The 17,043-nt window shown below is 48.0% G+C and overlaps 1 protein-coding gene across 5 annotated transcripts in view; it reads left to right on the top strand.

Annotated features, from left to right (window-relative positions):
- The window catches only part of ERG (ETS transcription factor ERG), a 252,833-nt gene extending 238,634 nt beyond the window's left edge, over positions 1–14,199 (top strand). For all 5 annotated transcript variants that reach the window (XM_032594790.1, XM_030328900.1, XM_032594789.1 and 2 more), the window contains 4 exons: positions 2,286–2,354; positions 2,886–2,942; positions 3,870–3,917; positions 11,589–14,199. In XM_032594790.1, the coding sequence (XP_032450681.1) occupies positions 2,286–2,354; positions 2,886–2,942; positions 3,870–3,917; positions 11,589–12,109 (695 nt within the window). In that variant the 3' untranslated portion in view covers positions 12,110–14,199. The remainder of the gene's footprint in view (positions 1–2,285; positions 2,355–2,885; positions 2,943–3,869; positions 3,918–11,588) is intronic.
- The last annotated feature ends 2,844 nt before the right edge of the window (positions 14,200–17,043 follow it).

Raw genomic sequence — 17,043 nt, 5'->3', positions numbered from 1 at the left:
CATTTTTTTTTTTTTTTAGACAAAATTCAACTGGGTGGGTATCTGTGTGCGAAGGGCGCCCAGAGACTTAAGTTGAAGTTTAGCCGTAAATTGATAGCGGCTGCAGATTTAATTCCCATGTGCAACCCCAACACCAGAAAAGTGAGAATCTGAGGAGCCGAGTGGGAACGGCTTATGATCCAAAATGCAAAAACACCAGCTGAGAAGAAGCGGTGAGCAGTAGTGGAGTTAAAAAAAAAAAAATTATCTTTTGCTCCACCAAAGCTATAAAGGGTAGCATTTCACAGACCACACGAGCCGAGGTGCTTGTAGCCAAACAGACCAAATAAATTAAGGCACCTCTGTGTTGAATTTCACATTGCATTTCAGTGGTATGCTCTTTGGGATACGAAAGTAAGAAGAGGCACATCTTTTTATTTATTCTTTTATTCGTTTATTTTGAGAGAGACAGAGCGCGAGTCGGGGAAGGGCAGAGGCAGAGGGAGAGAGTGAAGCCCAAGCAGGCTCCGTGCTGCCAGCACGGAGCCCGACGTGAGGCGTGAATTCACAGAACCACGAGATCATGACCCGAGCCGAAGGCAAGAGTCAGACGCTTGACTGAGCCCCCGAGGTGCCCCAAGAGATGCATCTTTTGCGACATAGGCAGACCCTTTGAGGATTGACCCGCCAAACTACCAGTCTAAAACAGGGTTAAAGAGTCTGTTTAAAGAGAGGCTTAAAACAAATTAGATTGCCTGCCCTGCAAGTGAGATTTGATAGCCATTTCCAGATGTCCAGCAACAGAATACCTCAAGTATCTGGCTGTGGCTTTCAGTTGGCCCAGAATGACACATGGCATGGAACTGAGCACCCATCAATCCAAGAAGGCATAGTTTTGAAGTGGTTCTATAATAAGATTTCATGTAGAAATCACTTCGTGTGTGCACACTTAGTAAGGATACACATGGTGATGTTCTGGAGTATATTTTAAGTTTATGTGTTTATTTTGAAAGACAGAGCGCATGAGCAAGGGAGGGGCAGAGAGAGAGGGAGACACAGAATCTGAAGCAGGCTCTGCACTGTCGGCACAGAGCCCGATGCAGGGCTCGAACTCATGAACCTGTGAGTTCACGACCTGAGCCGAAGTCAAACGCTTGACCGACTGAGCCACCCAGGTGCACCTGTTCTGGAATACGTTTTTGAAAGGACCTTGAAATGACTTAGAGTCTTCATAATCGTTAACACAACTTGCACCGAGGATGGGAAGGATAGTTACTAACTTTGTATGTGCAAAGTGCACTGAAGATTTACGAGACAGATGACAATACATTATGAACGCAAAGAAACCGTTGCATACACTTAAGCTCTTACCGTCATTGTTAACATGTTGTGGGAACAATATTATTCCGGTCTTGCGATTGATCGCATGCAGTTCTTTTAGAGAACTTCTAAATTCGTTTAGAGAAAGAGCTATAGTAGATATTTACATGGAGAAATAACTGGACAGTTACGACTGATTTAGTATGACTGGGTGAGGGGGGCCTGGGTGGCTCAGCTGGTTGGGCGTCCGAATTCAGCTCCGGTCATGATCCCTCAGTTTGTGAGTTCGAGCCCCGCGTCGGGCCCTGTGCTGACAGCTCGGAGCCCGGAGCCTGCGTCCGAGTCTGTGTCTCCCTCTCTCTCTGCCCCTCCCCCACTCATGCTCTGTCTTTCTCTCTCTCTCAGAAAATAAACATTAACATTTAAAGACATACATATAACTGGGTGAGATTATAAAAAGAAATGAGGGGTGACTGAGAAAGGCAGATGGCAAGTAAGAGGATGAGAAGGCCATGCTCGTTTCCAAGGAAGAAGTGTCATTTGGGGGATTTAGGGGCCGACCTCGAGCATGAATTGGTAGACTTATCAGATTTGTCAGCTCTCTTCTGAGGGGGTCATGAAGGTAACAAAGGGATGAACTTAGGTCAGTTCCAGGTGGAAGCACACCAAAGTAGATTGTAAGAAACTCTTCATGTGGTCTTGACTGTGGTTGTAGGAAGTTTCCTTAGAAGGCTCAGGAAGCCCTGTGAGAATCTCTCAAGGAGAGTTTCCAGATCAATGGGTGAAAACGTTAGATCGATAAAATGAACAAAACGATAATTGCTGAGTAAAACGCAAATCTAATGGGATACAGGTTGGGTATTTCTTTGGATTGCTGGATTTTCATCCACGGTATTTATTCTAACAGACGCAAAACAAAAAGCATACAAAATATGTGTTATAAAATTACATTATTGGTCTTTCAGTCATTTTATTTGTCTTTGCAGATTTACCTTATGACCCACCCAGGAGATCAGCCTGGACCAGTCACGGCCACCCCACCCCCCAGTCGAAAGGTACAGTGTTGGCTCCCGTTGCTTGAATCTGCTTCTCACCAGGAGATGACCCTTGGTGACATTTGGTGACCATTGGTAGCGTGCTGATTTCTGCAGGGTATCTACGCTTTATCAGCATAAAATGTTCCTTTGGCAGCAAAGAACAACTTGATCTTTAGATGCAATGATTCTTTTTTTTTTCGAAGTTTATTTATTCATTTTTGAGAGAGATCGCGCGCGCGCACACGCAGGGGAGGAGCAGAGAGAGAGAGGGAGACACAGATTCCGAAGCAGGCTCCAGGCTCTGAGCCGTCAGCACGGAGCCTGACGCGGGGCTCGAACTCACAACCACAACATCATGACCTGAGCAAGGATTCTTTCTTGATTGGGGTTATAGAAAGGAAATTTTCTTGCCATTAAATGCTGCTTAGTCTAAGAGTAAGACTATTATGTTAATAGCTAAGCTAATCGATGGAATGATAATACAGCATCAAAGATGAGTGGTCAGATAGAAGTTATAACTAACTCTCTCTTTTATTTTGGGATTTTCAGCTGCTCAACCATCTCCTTCCACAGTGCCCAAAACTGAAGATCAGCGTCCTCAGTTAGGTATGTTTCAGGGAACGTCTTGACGGCCATCGAAAAAGAAGTAGGTTTAGCAGCATGTTTCTAAAATGTGTCACTTCTAAATGAAGTTAATGCGACTTTGTCTTCTTTAAATTTTTTTTTTTTAACGTTTATTTATTTTTGAGACAGAGAGAGACAGAGCATGAATGAGGGAGGGTCAGAGAGAGGGAGACACAGAATCCGAAACAGGCTCCAGGCTCCGAGCGGTCAGCACAGAGCCCGACGCGGGGCTCGCACTCACGGACCGCGAGATCATGACCTGAGCTGAAGTCGGACGCTTAACCGACGGAGCCACCCAGGCGCCCCAAGATTTTGTCTTCTTTATCATGGCTCCATGCATAAAATATGGACCAAAATTATCAGTCTACTCAGTAGGGATAACTCGAGATTTTGCTAAGACATTTCCAAACCTATGCAGTAAATATGGAAAGAACATTCTGCTTGCACACTCGTCCCTTCTCTGTGACAGACGAGTCCTTTTAATTTTACCCCCAGGCCACATGCCGCAAGCCCGCACTCATGCCAGGCCCCATGCGGAACACCGCGGATTGGTGATACCCAACGGAACACCGTTGATATTGCCAGTGTGCTGAACAACGTGGCCGGCGTGGCCCCGGACCCAGTGGGGACATAGCACATGTTTGCCCAGTTTATGTCCTGGGATGGAGAGAGCCAGGTGTCAGGAACCCCAAGCCAGAGCTGAGCTTAAGAGGTCTTTGGCAAGAAACTTCTCTCGGATTCCACGTGACATCTTATTCAGTACAGGAAGTGGTGCCGGGCGACTTTGGTGTGGGGGATACAATGACTCTGAAACCTGGAAACACCAGTCAGGGGTATCATACCTGCAGTGACATCACACCAAGCCGCGACAAGGTCTCTGGGATTTGACTTCTTTTCTTTTTGTTGTAGATCCTTATCAGATTCTCGGACCAACAAGTAGCCGCCTTGCAAATCCAGGTGAGAGACTGCTGGTGGTTTTGCCCCTAACAAAGTTACCTTTTTGGCAGTGGCTATTTTGAAAGATTAACTTGTATTGGCGAGAAATCCTTCCAGCTGCACAAGGTGGAGTTTAGATCTCGTTGGATTATTTGCAAGAGTGGAAAAAAACTAAACGGGTCATGGAATCCATTAAGATCTTAGCTGCCGCAAAGGGCAGGATCACCGAATCTAAACTGTATCAGTTGCCTAGGGCTGCCGTAACAAACACCACAAACCGGGGGCTTAGATAACAGATACTTACCGTCTCACAATCTGGAGGCCAGAAGTCCAAAATCGACGTGTCACGTGACAGGCAGCGTTTGTTCCTTCCGAGGGCCATGAAGGACGGATCTGTTCCGGACCTCTCTCCTTGGCTTGTAGACGGCTGTCTTATCCCTGGGTCTCTTTACCTGTCTTCTCTCTGTGCGTGTCTCTGTGTCCAGATTTCCCTTTATAAGGACACCAGTCATACTGGATTAGACCTACCCTAATGTCACTTTCACTCAAACAGCTCTGTAAAGCCCCTTTTTCCAAAAAAAAAAAAAAAAAAAAAAAAGTCACATTCTGAGATACTGGGGGTTAAGATTCCAACGTGTGAATTTTGGGGAGAGGGGACACAGTTCATCCCATGACACAGGGAGGTCAAACCCTATCCTAAAAAGGAGAACCTTAACTCCAACCCGAAGGCTTCGAATGTAGGATCATCTTCGATGAATGGTCTGTTTTTGAAGTTAGAGGCTAGGAGAGGGTGCAGATTCTTAACTGGCCCACTTGTGACCCGTACCTCGCCAAAGATCGTCACCTGTCATCACATTTCAGTGCCAACCAAACTGTTGTATTTGTTTGTATTCAGATCAGAACCAGCTGTGCTGGCTGGCATCCACTTCCGAAATTCACAGCATATGCTGAGGGTTTTCAACAGCACATTCAAATGCCAAGATGACACAGGCGTATTGCAAGTACAAGCTGGAATGTATATTTCCTAAACACGGAGGCCAAAATAGGGTTGGAAACGGAAAAGTTCAGATTCAAGCAGCATTCGTCCCCACAAGGGAATCTGTATTTTGAGAACACGAAATATCATTATCAAGTATCTGCAGCTTTGACATTACATTTTAGGTAATGTTCAGTAGTTCAGAAAAATCCCTCTGAGTCATTTGAGCCGTTAGAAGGGACTGTTTTAGGGGCGCCCGGGTGGCTCAGTCGGCTGAGCTCCGACTTCGGCTCGGGTCCTGATCTCTCGGTTTGTGAGTTCGAGCCCCACGTTGAATTTGCTGCCTCAGATCTTTTGTCCCCCCCCCCCCGTCCCCGCCCCTGCCTCTGCCCCACTCACGCTCTCTCAAAAATGAATACATATTTTTAAAAATAGTTAAAAAAAAAAAAGGGATTGTTTATTACTCAACCCTGGGGACTAGACCAGGCGCTCAGTAATTATTTGTTGAAGAAACAAATGCGAGGAGTAAGGAGATACCGTCCTTGACCTTCGAGGTCCTCACATTCTGGTGGAGAAATGAACACGGGTGATTACAACACTGCCACACAGGCGCTTTGCTCTCAAGGGAGCGTCCAACTGGTGGCCAAGGCTCCTGGGTGTCTGGTCCCCCCCCAATCCCGGGCTCAGCTCTCCATTTCGAACTGCTTCGTAACGGTTCATATAAAAAGGATTACTACGTTGGGAGATTACTGTTATCAGCCATGCCTCAGGAAGATTGATCTGGCATCAGTGTTCAGGATAGATTAGAAAGAGGAAAGGAACAGACGCGGGAGCACTCTGGGGACTTTAATACAATCATGTGAAATAACAATCAAATAGCTCCCACCCTGTGGAAATGCCCGGGCAAGTGCTTAAGTCTGCCATGCCGCTGCATGACACAGCCCTGGGAGGTCATTATCTTCATCCTACAGAGGAGGAGTCAGAGGTCCAGAGAAATTAGGTGACTTTCCCTGGGTCACACAGCCAATAAAACGGGAAGTCGCATTTGAACCCTGATTCTCCGTCTCCAGAGTCTGGTTTTATTGTCTTGCCCTGCACCGCTCCTGAGTGAGCCCGAGGGAGGAGGGAGGCCTTGGAGAATGGGGGCCAAGAGAATAGAAAGGAAGGATTTCCCTTGAGTTCTACAACCGTGTAGGTGCTGGGAAAATGGCTCTGTCCACAGTAGGTCAGCAGGCCCAGCACTGGGAGCAAAGGACAGCCCTTTGTCCACTAAGACCATCCTTACTTGGCCTGGGGAAGATGGTGACCTCCAACCAGGGGCTTGAAGATAAAGACTTGTTTTACTTAGTTGATAATGATTAGGCTTCTTTCCATCTCTCCTCGGGCTGCACGCGTGTCAGTCGTATTCACGTGGCTTCCCCCACCCCCAAAACCAGAATGTCTCTGGTCTTTCTGGGGATGAGACTCCCTCTTCCTGTTTGACTCTATTTTCCCATTCTCTGATAAGTAAGCCCTTCATCACTTCAAACTGCTGCCTTCGCTCTTTGTACAACGCAAACTTTTTAAATCATTTTAAGTGGGAAGGTGACATCGTGGTGTGTAAACGCACGAGAGAATAACCGCATCTCAAGGTCTCGGTTCCAGATATTCATGTGACGTGCACTTGGGGCCATATGTCTCCTGCTGAGAGGTGCGTCCCATCCCTGAACGATTACGTCATGGATCACACGTAAACCACACAGCCCCTTGATGTCCCATTAGAATGGCTGAACATGTATGTGGCTTCTCTAATGAACCGAGGCTGCCTTTCCATGAAGGCACCTTCTTGGGTTGTGTTCAGTGGCCCCCCCTGGTGCTAACTGGACACTCTTTAATGGGGGGCATGAATTGTATCCAGCTTCGTGCAAAGCCAGAGACCAGTTTTAGGGATGTTTTGCCATTGGTTAGGAGGTGGGAGTGTCCAGTCTTCCACTTTGAACCTCCCAAGCCCCAGGCCAAGGGAAAGGACGACCTGGGGAGGACTCAAGGGAGTGGAGGTCAGGCCTGAAAGCAATGGTTCGTGCTGGGATTCGGGCATCCGAGCTTAGAGACTGGGTTCCAACCTTTGCCGACATTGGGCAAGATGAATCACTCTATCTCTCTGGGGTCTAATGTCCTCATCTCAAGAGTGGGCTCCCTCACGATTCTTGGGGGGATTAAATAAATACAAGTGTTCAGGATGGTATTGGCAAAGAGTAGGCTTTCGGTGGCCGTCAGCCAGCCCGAGGACACCATTCACAGCTTTTCACGGCCAACATGGGGTGCACGGGGAGGGGCACTTGGCTTCGTTCTGTCCTCTTGTAGCTCTAGGCAAGGTATGTGCCTCTCTTTAAACTCTGGTTTTCGGAGCACCTGGGTGGCTCAGTTGTTTAAGCATCCGACTTCGGCTCAGGTCATGATCTCGCGGTTCGTGGGTTCGAGCCCCGCGTCGGGCTCTGCGCTGACAGCTCGGAGCCTGGAGCCTGCTTCGGATTCTGTGTCTCCCTCTCTCTCTGCCCCACCCCGCTCACACTCTGTCTCTCTCTTTCTTAAAAATAAATGAACATAAAAAAAACCGGGGCGCCTGGGTGGCTCAGTCGGTTAAGCGTCCGACTTCGGCTCAAGTCTTGATCTCACGGTCTGTGGGTTCGAGCCCCGCGTCGGGCTCTGTGCTGACAGCTCGGAGCCTGGAGCCTGCTTCGGGTTCTGTGTCTCCCTCTTTCTCTGACCCTCCCCTGTTCATGCTCTCTCTCTCTCTCTCTCTGTCTCAAAAATATATAAATGTTAAAAGAAAAAAAATTAAAAAAAAACCCTCTGGTTTTCAGCTCAAACAAACCGTGGTAAGACCCTTCATGTGTTGAGTTTATCCTCACAGTGTCCTGGCAAGATGCCGTTACCACCACTCCCATTTTATAGATGAGGGCACTGAGGCACAGAACGCTAGGTGAGCTGCCCAAGGCCCCGTGCGTGCCAGTGCCAGGATCCAGCGGAGGTAGGGATGATTCCAGACTGGTGCTTCCAGACACCGTACTGCCCTGCACTCTACCAAGTCCTGTCTGAGCCACGCTGAGCCCCGAGCAAAGCCTCCGCCCTGGGACGTGCCAGCTGCCTGGGGCTCGGCATGGTGGAGGGGCCAGGCTGTGCCCACGGGCTTCTCTGCCGCGTGCCCGGCGACGGCAGAAAGTGGCCTCCACTGGCTGCCACCGTGGTGCTTTGGGGGACCCTCTCTGCTTCATTTCCTGCTCTGTCCCTCCGTCAGGTGGTGGCCGCTGAGTCCCGCTCTTGGGGGGGGGGGACACCCCTCCTTCTGGACCCACAGCTGCTGAGTCACTCCCAGCTCTGCTTTTCTCTGTGCTTTATAAACCTTTTGGGTGCTTTGCCCTTTTCTGCTTAGTTGTACTTCTTTGCTACTGTTACTTCTCTTCTCTTTCCGCTGCATGAAGAGACCACCTTCCTTCTAAAAATAGAAGCATTGCCTGTCATTCTCTTCCAGGCGCACCCCTCCCCCCCTTTATCCCATTGGGTTCTCCTGTGGGCGGGGCACAAGCGACATCATTGTTTCTCCCACCAATCCTGGCTTTGTTAATTACCCCACCCAATCCTGGGTAAAAGTAGCTACTTCTTACTGATGTTGGAAAGCCGCTACCAAGATAGGGTGAGAAAACAGACTGGAAAGGTTTTCCCAAAGGAGGGCGATGGAGGAAGGGGGGAGGTGGCCAGGCTGCCGGATGCCGGATCCCGAGTGTAAGGACCTCTCCTTTCACTTGTCGGCTTGGCCGGTGAACGGCCCAAGCCCCTCTTAGGCTTCCCACCACTTAGATATCCTTGTCTGACCTCCCCCGTTCTGTGTTCTCAAATGCACCTTTATCGTACCGTACGTGTTTTCGTCTTCATAAATTGCTTTTGAAATTTGTGGCCACAAGGAGCTCAGTTCATCTACCATTGGCTGAGTCCTCAGCCGCCACGGTGCATCCTTGACAATTCTTGCACAAGAAAACCTGCTCCGTACTGTGGATACAAGGGATTTTGTTACGAGTATTAAATGTAACAGTTAATGCTCTGGGCACGCCGTTGCATTTTATAACATTTACTTAAACAGCGATTGATTTTGCATTTTCCCTTTTGTTCTCAGGTTTGGAAGGTGATGAATTTTGTGTAAAGATCTCTTATGCCCATAGATCCTTGAAATGCTCAAGAGGCTGTGTCTTAAAGGTTAACAGGCAAAAGAGTCTAGTAAGAAATCGCGCATCTTTGAATTTCCAGCTGCGCATTTAGATCTCTGCCTTTCTAGTGCTTCAGAAGCAGGAGGGGTATGAAACCACTTTTGTCCACTGGCTGTCTCTGTGCAGGTTTCTAAAGGAAGTGGGCAAGGGACAGATGCCTAGGAGCAATGCCAAGGTTTGAATAAATGCCGGCTAGTATTCTGGCTATCTGGTAAGGTCTGTGTGTTTATGCGCAATCTATGGAATTGCTTTCTCTGTGGGAGGACGTTCACAGTGAATATTTATTTTCAGACAACTCTACGTGTTTACGTGGAAGCATATGTTGGGCTGTTAAATAAAAAAATTTTGTTTTTCCCTATTCCCAGGTCATGTGTGGAATTTTTGTCAAGTAGTAATCCTTCGGTTACAATATGTATACTAAACCCATATGGTTTTCTCATACCATTCTTCGTATTTTTTCAAATGCATATTAATGAGATGTTCGGGGCAACCAAAACTTGATTGAGAACAGTTTGAATATGTGGTTCCGAAAAAGCACAGGCTTCCATTGAGTTGAATGACAAGCTGTTAATGTATTTCAAATGTGTTGTAGAGTGAAAATGAGAATTTTCCAGAACACATTCAGAAAAGGCTGACCTTTCTCACGATGCTGTTGCATGGATGAATTCACAAATATACCCATCTCCGTGTAGCCAGTGTGGAAACAAGGATTTAAGAGTTGGGCAATTTATGTAGGGAGTTAGCTAGGGAGAAGGGTTTGGGGGGGAAAAATTCTAATTGATTTTTACACGACATCAATTCCCTGAACAGTTGCCAGTCATTTTATCACATCTCTTGGTAATTTGCTGATCGTGCAATAAAAAGTATTCTTTTGGGGGGCGCCTGGGGGGCTCCGTCGGTTAGGCGTCTGACTTCTGCTCAGGTCATGATCTCGCAGTTCATGAGTTTGAGCCCCTCGTCGGGCCTTGTGCTGACAGCTCAGAGCCTGCTTGGGAGCCTGCGTCTCCCTCTCTCTCTGCCCCTCCCCCACTCATGCTCTCTCTGTGTCTCTCTCTCAAAAATAAATAAACGTTTAAAAAAGTCATCTTTTTGGTACAGGCCTGAGGCAGTGTTCGAGCTGGAGTTTGGGAGGAAAGCCAGGCCTCTTAGTTACTTTCAAAGCTTCGAAAATCTGTTCAGCACATCTTAGTTCCTCCTGGTGCTCAATACTGCTGTCGATATTTACATGCTGCTTCCCTGGAGGAAGCCATAAGTCATCTTAAAATAGTGTAACGTGGTGGCTGGAACGATATGCCTGGATTTTTCTCGAAACTTAATAAGACCTGAAAGGCACACCCATGTGTCTCTCCAGTGGGATCAAACACAATTCTGTGTGCCCCCAGCTAACTGAGATCTCGCTGATGAAGGTGGAGTCTCATTTGGTTCCCCAGAAGGGCTTGCAGTCACTCACTGCTGCAGATTTTCTTCTGGAAACTTCTGAACACAACTGGCATCGCAATGCGAGGGCAACCCGTGGATTTCCGTTACGATGCAGTTGCCTAAATACTGGAAATAGGTGATCTGGTTTGAAAAAGAGCCAACTTTTTCTAAACTTCCTCATTTTGAGTGGGTTAATTCTGTTCTAGGAAAAGTTTTGACAGAATTGCTTTCTGGGTGCCAGCAAAATGTTATGTTAGAAATAACGGTGTTTACTTCCATTCTCTATTTTTTCCATAAACTTTTAGAAGTTCATTTCCTAAATATGACTTTTATTATTTTACTTGACCTAGCCAATATAAATGGTGTTAAGTCATTATTGCCATCAACATAATGGCACTTTTTGCCTCGCAAGATAGGAAAAATAAACCCTTTCACCCCTGAAACACAGAGTTGGCTTGGCTATGCTTCTAAGGAAGTCAGACATGGATGGGACCAACCTAAACTTTGCCCCATAGAAATTCTTTGCGTTGCATTACTTGGATCTGTGGATGAGCCCGATATCACCAAAGATCCTCACCGAAGACCCTGTTCCCAAGACACAGAACTTGGGATGCCGATACTTGTGCAGGTGCTCAGTTCATTGTGTGTCTCTGGGAGAGAGGCAGTGATGAAGCAGACAGGGCAGGGGTAAGGCTGCGGGGGCTGGTGGCCTTAGCCGGAACCTTGCTCCGGTCTGGTCCTGCAAGGAGCTCACGAGTATGAACAGCATCACAGAGCCGGCCCCTCCTTGAGGCAGTGAGACGGGGCCCCTCTGGCTGTGGGTTGCCCTGGGGGGTCGGGGGGGAGGCGAAGCAACTCCTGGTCAGCCAGGGGCAATATTCTGGAGAAGAGGGAGGAAGGCAGCCACCATCCCCAGCAGCCGAGGGACGGGCGCACAGGCAGGTTAAGGCGTCTGCATGGAACACCACTAAGCACCCGCTTCCGCCTCTGAAGAAACACTGCCTTTAGCTCAGAACCTGCTCTCACTGGTGTTCTGTTTCCTTCCCCCCCTCTCAGGGAGTGGGCAGATTCAGCTCTGGCAGTTCCTCCTGGAGCTCCTGTCGGACAGCTCGAACTCCAACTGCATCACCTGGGAAGGCACCAACGGGGAGTTCAAGATGACGGACCCCGATGAGGTGGCCCGGCGCTGGGGAGAACGGAAAAGCAAACCCAATATGAACTACGACAAACTCAGCCGCGCCCTCCGCTACTACTATGACAAAAATATCATGACCAAAGTCCACGGGAAGCGCTACGCCTACAAGTTTGACTTCCACGGGATCGCCCAGGCCCTCCAGCCCCACCCTCCAGAATCATCTCTGTACAAGTACCCCTCAGACCTCCCTTACATGGGCTCCTATCACGCCCACCCACAGAAGATGAACTTTGTGGCCCCCCACCCTCCCGCCCTACCCGTGACCTCGTCCAGTTTCTTCGCCGCCCCAAACCCCTACTGGAATTCGCCAACCGGAGGTATATACCCCAACACTAGGCTTCCGGGCAGCCACATGCCTTCTCATCTGGGCACTTACTACTAACGACCTGAGGGAGGCCTTTCCCAACAGCATACAATCACCAAGAAATTGCCACCAACTCTATCGGAGACCGTGAATCAAAAGTGCCTCAAGAGGAATGTAAAAGCTTGACTGGCGCTGGGGAAGGAAGCCAGGGACGAGATCCAAAGACTCTTAACGGGAGGGATTTACTAAAGTATTACTCCAGGAATAAAGAGGATGCGAAAAATGTAACGTTATCTGGACACCTCGGGGGTGGACCCACCTTGTAGAAGACATTGTAAGTAGAAGCATGAAGAAGTCACGAGGACCAAGTGCCAAAGAAAGTGTTCTTAAGAAACCTATAAACTTCAGAGGGGAGTTTGGGGTCCCGCTAGTGCAAACGGGGATTCAAGTACAGTGAGAGTGGTAACACAGCCTTCCCCTGACATACCATTTACATGTCATTTTAAGGAAAACTACCTGTATTTAAAAATAGAAACATATCAAAAAAGAAAAGAGAGAGACCGTGGCCCGTCGACAGATACCGAGATGGAACTCAGTAGAACGTGCTGTTTGGGTGAAATCAGATGCGTTCCGTTCGGGGGGGAGCCACAGCTCCTGGACGGTATCAGGGGAACTGAGCCCGGCGGTGGGGCCGGGGCCGTCTGCGGACAGCGAGCGTGTGGTTGTAGACAGAGGGCTGGAGGAGGTGCGAGAGAAGGGAGCGGAGGAGGAGGAGGCCAGAGGGCTGGGAGAGACGCTTGTCAAGCAGTGGAGACCGGACTTGGGACAGTGCAGAGGCCGGAGACTGAGTCGGGAGACTTGCGGGTTCATTGGTCGGTGCCCTACCAAACCCAGTGTTAAGAGGAAGAATATGGCGTCCAGGACGAGGGGAAAGTAGTAGAATTCAGGAACAAGAATACGCATCTCTCTTTTTTGTTTGTTTGTCTGTCTGTCAAAAGAAAAATTTAACTGGAATTGTCTGATATTTAAAAGAAACATTCGGGACCTCATCGTTAACGGGGGGGGAGGCTCTGTTCCCCACAGGGTCAGGTAAGAGGTGGGTAGCCTTCTTCGATGCTGCCATCGGAAACCATCTAGGCGTTTGGGTTAGGCAGAGGCTCCGGGTTTCCTTTCGAGTCGCAAACGCTGTGCGTTTGTCAGAATGAAGTATACAAGCCAATGTTTTTTCCCCCCTTTTTATATAATAATTATATAACTTATGCATTTATACACTACGAGTTGATCTCGGCCAGCCAAAGATACACGACAAAAGAGACAATCAATGATAGAATGTGGCCTTGAATTTTAACTCTGTATGCTTAATGTTTACAATATGAAGTTATTAGTTCTTAGAATGCAGAATGTATGTAATAAAACAAGCTTGGCCTAGCATGGCAAATCAGATTGACCCGGGAGTCCGCATTTGCACTTTGTTAGCGACTGAAGTTGCCTAACAGAGATGTGTGCTGAACTTCGGGTCTTGTGTTCTGGTTTTATTTTGTCCGGGAACTCGTGCAAGCGAGAGCCAAGCAAATAGGATGTTTGGCGCCCAAACGGTGTTGGCCTCTCCAGGCCCTTCCTGCTCACTCTCTCTTCCTCCTCGTCTTTCTGGAGCAGACGACCAAAGGTTTCACGTTGGAACCTCCATGTGTGTGTGCCCAGAATGGAAAGAGGCCCCTCGAGCGGGGGTTGTGACAGAAATTCCAGAGAAACACCTGGTCACAGATCACCCTCAGTCCCTGCCAGGATCATAAAACATTGGTTGAACGGCGAACCGATCTACTGCTCTTAGCGCAAACTGTAACCTTGTTGGTCAATAAAGCGTCGTGGACAGCCAGTTTCTCACTTTACAGGAACAAGGGATGGCTTCTAAGTTTACCACTTGGCTTCCCTTTGAGAGGCCCTGGCCGGGTCCACAGTTGCCTTAATCTTCCCACGCTGGGATGATCTGGGCACTGTGGTTTGGGGTTCGTCAGCCTTGAGCCTGACATGTCCGCAGACGCTATTCCTACGATCTGAAGTCGTTGGTTGCCCTTGACATCTTCTCTCTTCTGTGTGTGTCACCTGCCCCCAACTTTGGCCAAGGTGAAGGCAGTTCGAGAGGTGGGATACAAAGCAAGGGAGAGGCACCAAAATCGAACAACTTCTTAGCCTGAGTCAGTTTCTGAACTGGCCCATTTCATAGCCGTCTTGGGGCTCGTTTCGCACTTTGTAAGTCTTTCGCTATGATTAAATCAAGTTGCCAAACCTCTGTGCTATGGATATTTTGGCAGTGGTCTTTAAAGTCAGTAGGATCCGATTACCAAAGCTTCAGACGCTCTGCATTACTTGGATTAAAAGAAGTCCAACCATCAATCATTTTGCGGCAGCTTGGGAAAGGCCCATAAAGTGCCTGTATCTCCTGGGGGCGGGGGGGGGGGGGGGAATAAAAACATGAAAGCTGGCAGCTGGGGTGACCCAAACGTTTCTAATGGAAAAAATCCATCATCTCCATTTTGAAATGCAGAGTCAAAGACACCTACATTTTGCTTATAAATACGAGTTTGCTCAGATGATCACTCCATTCCACTCCTTCAGAATTATATCGTGAGCAAAATCGTAAAAATAAGACCTGATTAGCATATTCCATTTTAGCAGATGTTTTCAGTTAGGCTCTCCAACACCCACCCAGCCCAGATGATTAGCAAGCTTTACGACAAGCATGAGCAGCCGAGATGATTTTGGATGACACGATACTCCTGTGTTCTCCCAAATAAATAATTCTTAAATTACATCTCAAAATAACATTTGCTACCTGCTCCTGTCTTAGTCTAACTCCAAAACACTCTTGAGTTCATATTTGTAATTACACGAAGGACCTTTTCCTTCTCAGCTTCTCCCGTTTCTTCGTTTGCCCTGATGTACGCTCCTGACCCCTGCATGGCATCACTTCTCCCAGCGAGACATTCATCCAGTTTTGTCTTAAATGGCCTTCTGGGCTTTGTGGAAGCCCCACCGTAGCCTTTTGGGTACTTGGTAGCATCCCTGCTCTTCCCAAATCTCAGGCAAGACTTCATTTATGCTCCCAGTCTGCTGCCTTTGCCAAGTCTCGAAGACTCCACGGTGAAGCCATCTGTCGGGACTGGTGCATTCGGAGGAGGTGTTGTCCCTCCCAAGCGCCTGTCTGTGCTGCTGCAGCACCTGCCACCTGGGGATGAGGGCCCAGAGGGGCTTGCCTTGGATGGCGGGCACGGCATAGACTCCTAAAGCCCTGGAACTGGGAGATGATGGCAAGTAGGGAAAACACGGGTGTCCTGCAGGCTCCCAAGTGGACCTCTAACTGTGGATACAGTGTGATTTTATTATTTTTTTAATTTTTTTTTTTTTTTTTTTGAGAGAGAGAGTATGACAGAGCACAAGCAGGGTAGAGGCAGAGAGAGAGGGAGACACAGAATCCAAAGCAGGCTCCAAGCTCTGGGCTGTCAGCACAGAGCCCGATGCGGGGCTTGAACTCACGAACCACGAGATCATGATCTGAGCCCAAGTTGGACGCTCAACCCACTGAACCACCCAGGTGCCCCCAGTGTGATTTCTTAAAGCCTGGTTTAATTGCTCTCTAGTCACTCCACCCAAACAGAAGCTCTGGGTGGCTTCATCAGAAGGGATGATGATCTCCCTTGAGGCTGGGGTCCTTTTCCTAGCTCACTGGTTGTTGGCAGAATTTGGTTCCTTGCAGTTGTAGGACTGAGGTCTCATTTCCTTACCAGCTGTCAGCTAGGGATCACTCTCAACTCATAGAGGCCACTTAGAGTCCTTGCCACATGGCCCTCTCTGCATCAAGGCAGTTGCTTCTTCGAGGCCAGCAGAATCTCTTTCATGTTGAATCTCTTAGACTTCTTTTAAAGGTTCGCTTGATTAGACGAGGCCCACCTACGTTAACCACCTTTTTAAAATTAACCCAAACTTAGCTCATTAGAGGCCTTAATTGCATCTAAAACTGTCCTTTTGTCATAGAATATAACCGAATCATGAGAGTGAATCATATTCACAGGTGCTGCTCACACACCAGAAGTGAGCACTATATAGGTAGGGCATCTACACTAGAGGATGGGAATCTTGGCGGCCATATTAGAATGATGGCTACACACCATGGATATGTGGCCTGCCTTCTACCTTGTTCTAAGCACCGCTGGTCAATGAAACCTCCCTAAAATGCACATTGCCAAAAAGACCAGCCACAATTCAGTAGCTTTGTATATCTGAAGCCACGTGCTCAGTGGCTCCCTCTCTCCCCTGGCAACATGGACCTCTTTTGGCACGTCTGATGCTCTTAATCTGACTAATCTGAAAAGCTTTATGTTGAACCTGGACGGGCTAATGCTAACTGTTCAACGACATCTACATATTCTTTTGATTCTAGCTAAAAAGGAACCCAAGTTATTTCTATATGCAAAGAACTATGCACACTTTTCTAACTTATTTTAAACCAATTTTATAAAGCAAAATAGCTTCATTCATTTTCCCATAAACGTTTTTTACAAAATATTATTCTGTTGAGGCAAGCCATAATAATATTTGATTGTGATTTGTGCCAGGCGTTTTGAATTACAGATTTATGGAGGAAGCATGTTAAATGTAAGAGCTTTATGGAGACAAGAAACAGAGGCGCTTTTCATGTTCCATAGACACACAGCATTCTTCCTAAAGAAAATACTACAGAATGGTAGCCAGAATTTCATTCCGAGAGAACTTCATAAAAAAATGGTTTTGAGATTTTACAAGGTCATGACTGGCTGAGTGAGCCTAGCCAATGAGTACTCGTTAAAAGATCAACACTTAGGGGCCCCTGGGTGGCTCGGTCGATTGAGCGTCAGACTTTGGCTCAGGTCACGATCTCACGGTTTGTGAGTTCGAGCCCCGCGTCGGGCTCTGTGCTGACGGCTCAGGGCCTGGAGCCCGCTTCCGATTCTGTGTCTCTCTCTGCTCTTCCCCTG

The sequence above is a fragment of the Lynx canadensis genome, chromosome C2 (assembly GCF_007474595.2).
Source record: "Lynx canadensis isolate LIC74 chromosome C2, mLynCan4.pri.v2, whole genome shotgun sequence".
In the NCBI taxonomy this organism is placed as follows: domain Eukaryota; kingdom Metazoa; phylum Chordata; class Mammalia; order Carnivora; family Felidae; genus Lynx; species Lynx canadensis.
Note: the sequence above shows the minus strand (reverse complement) of the source record. Positions and strands in the feature narration are given on the sequence as shown.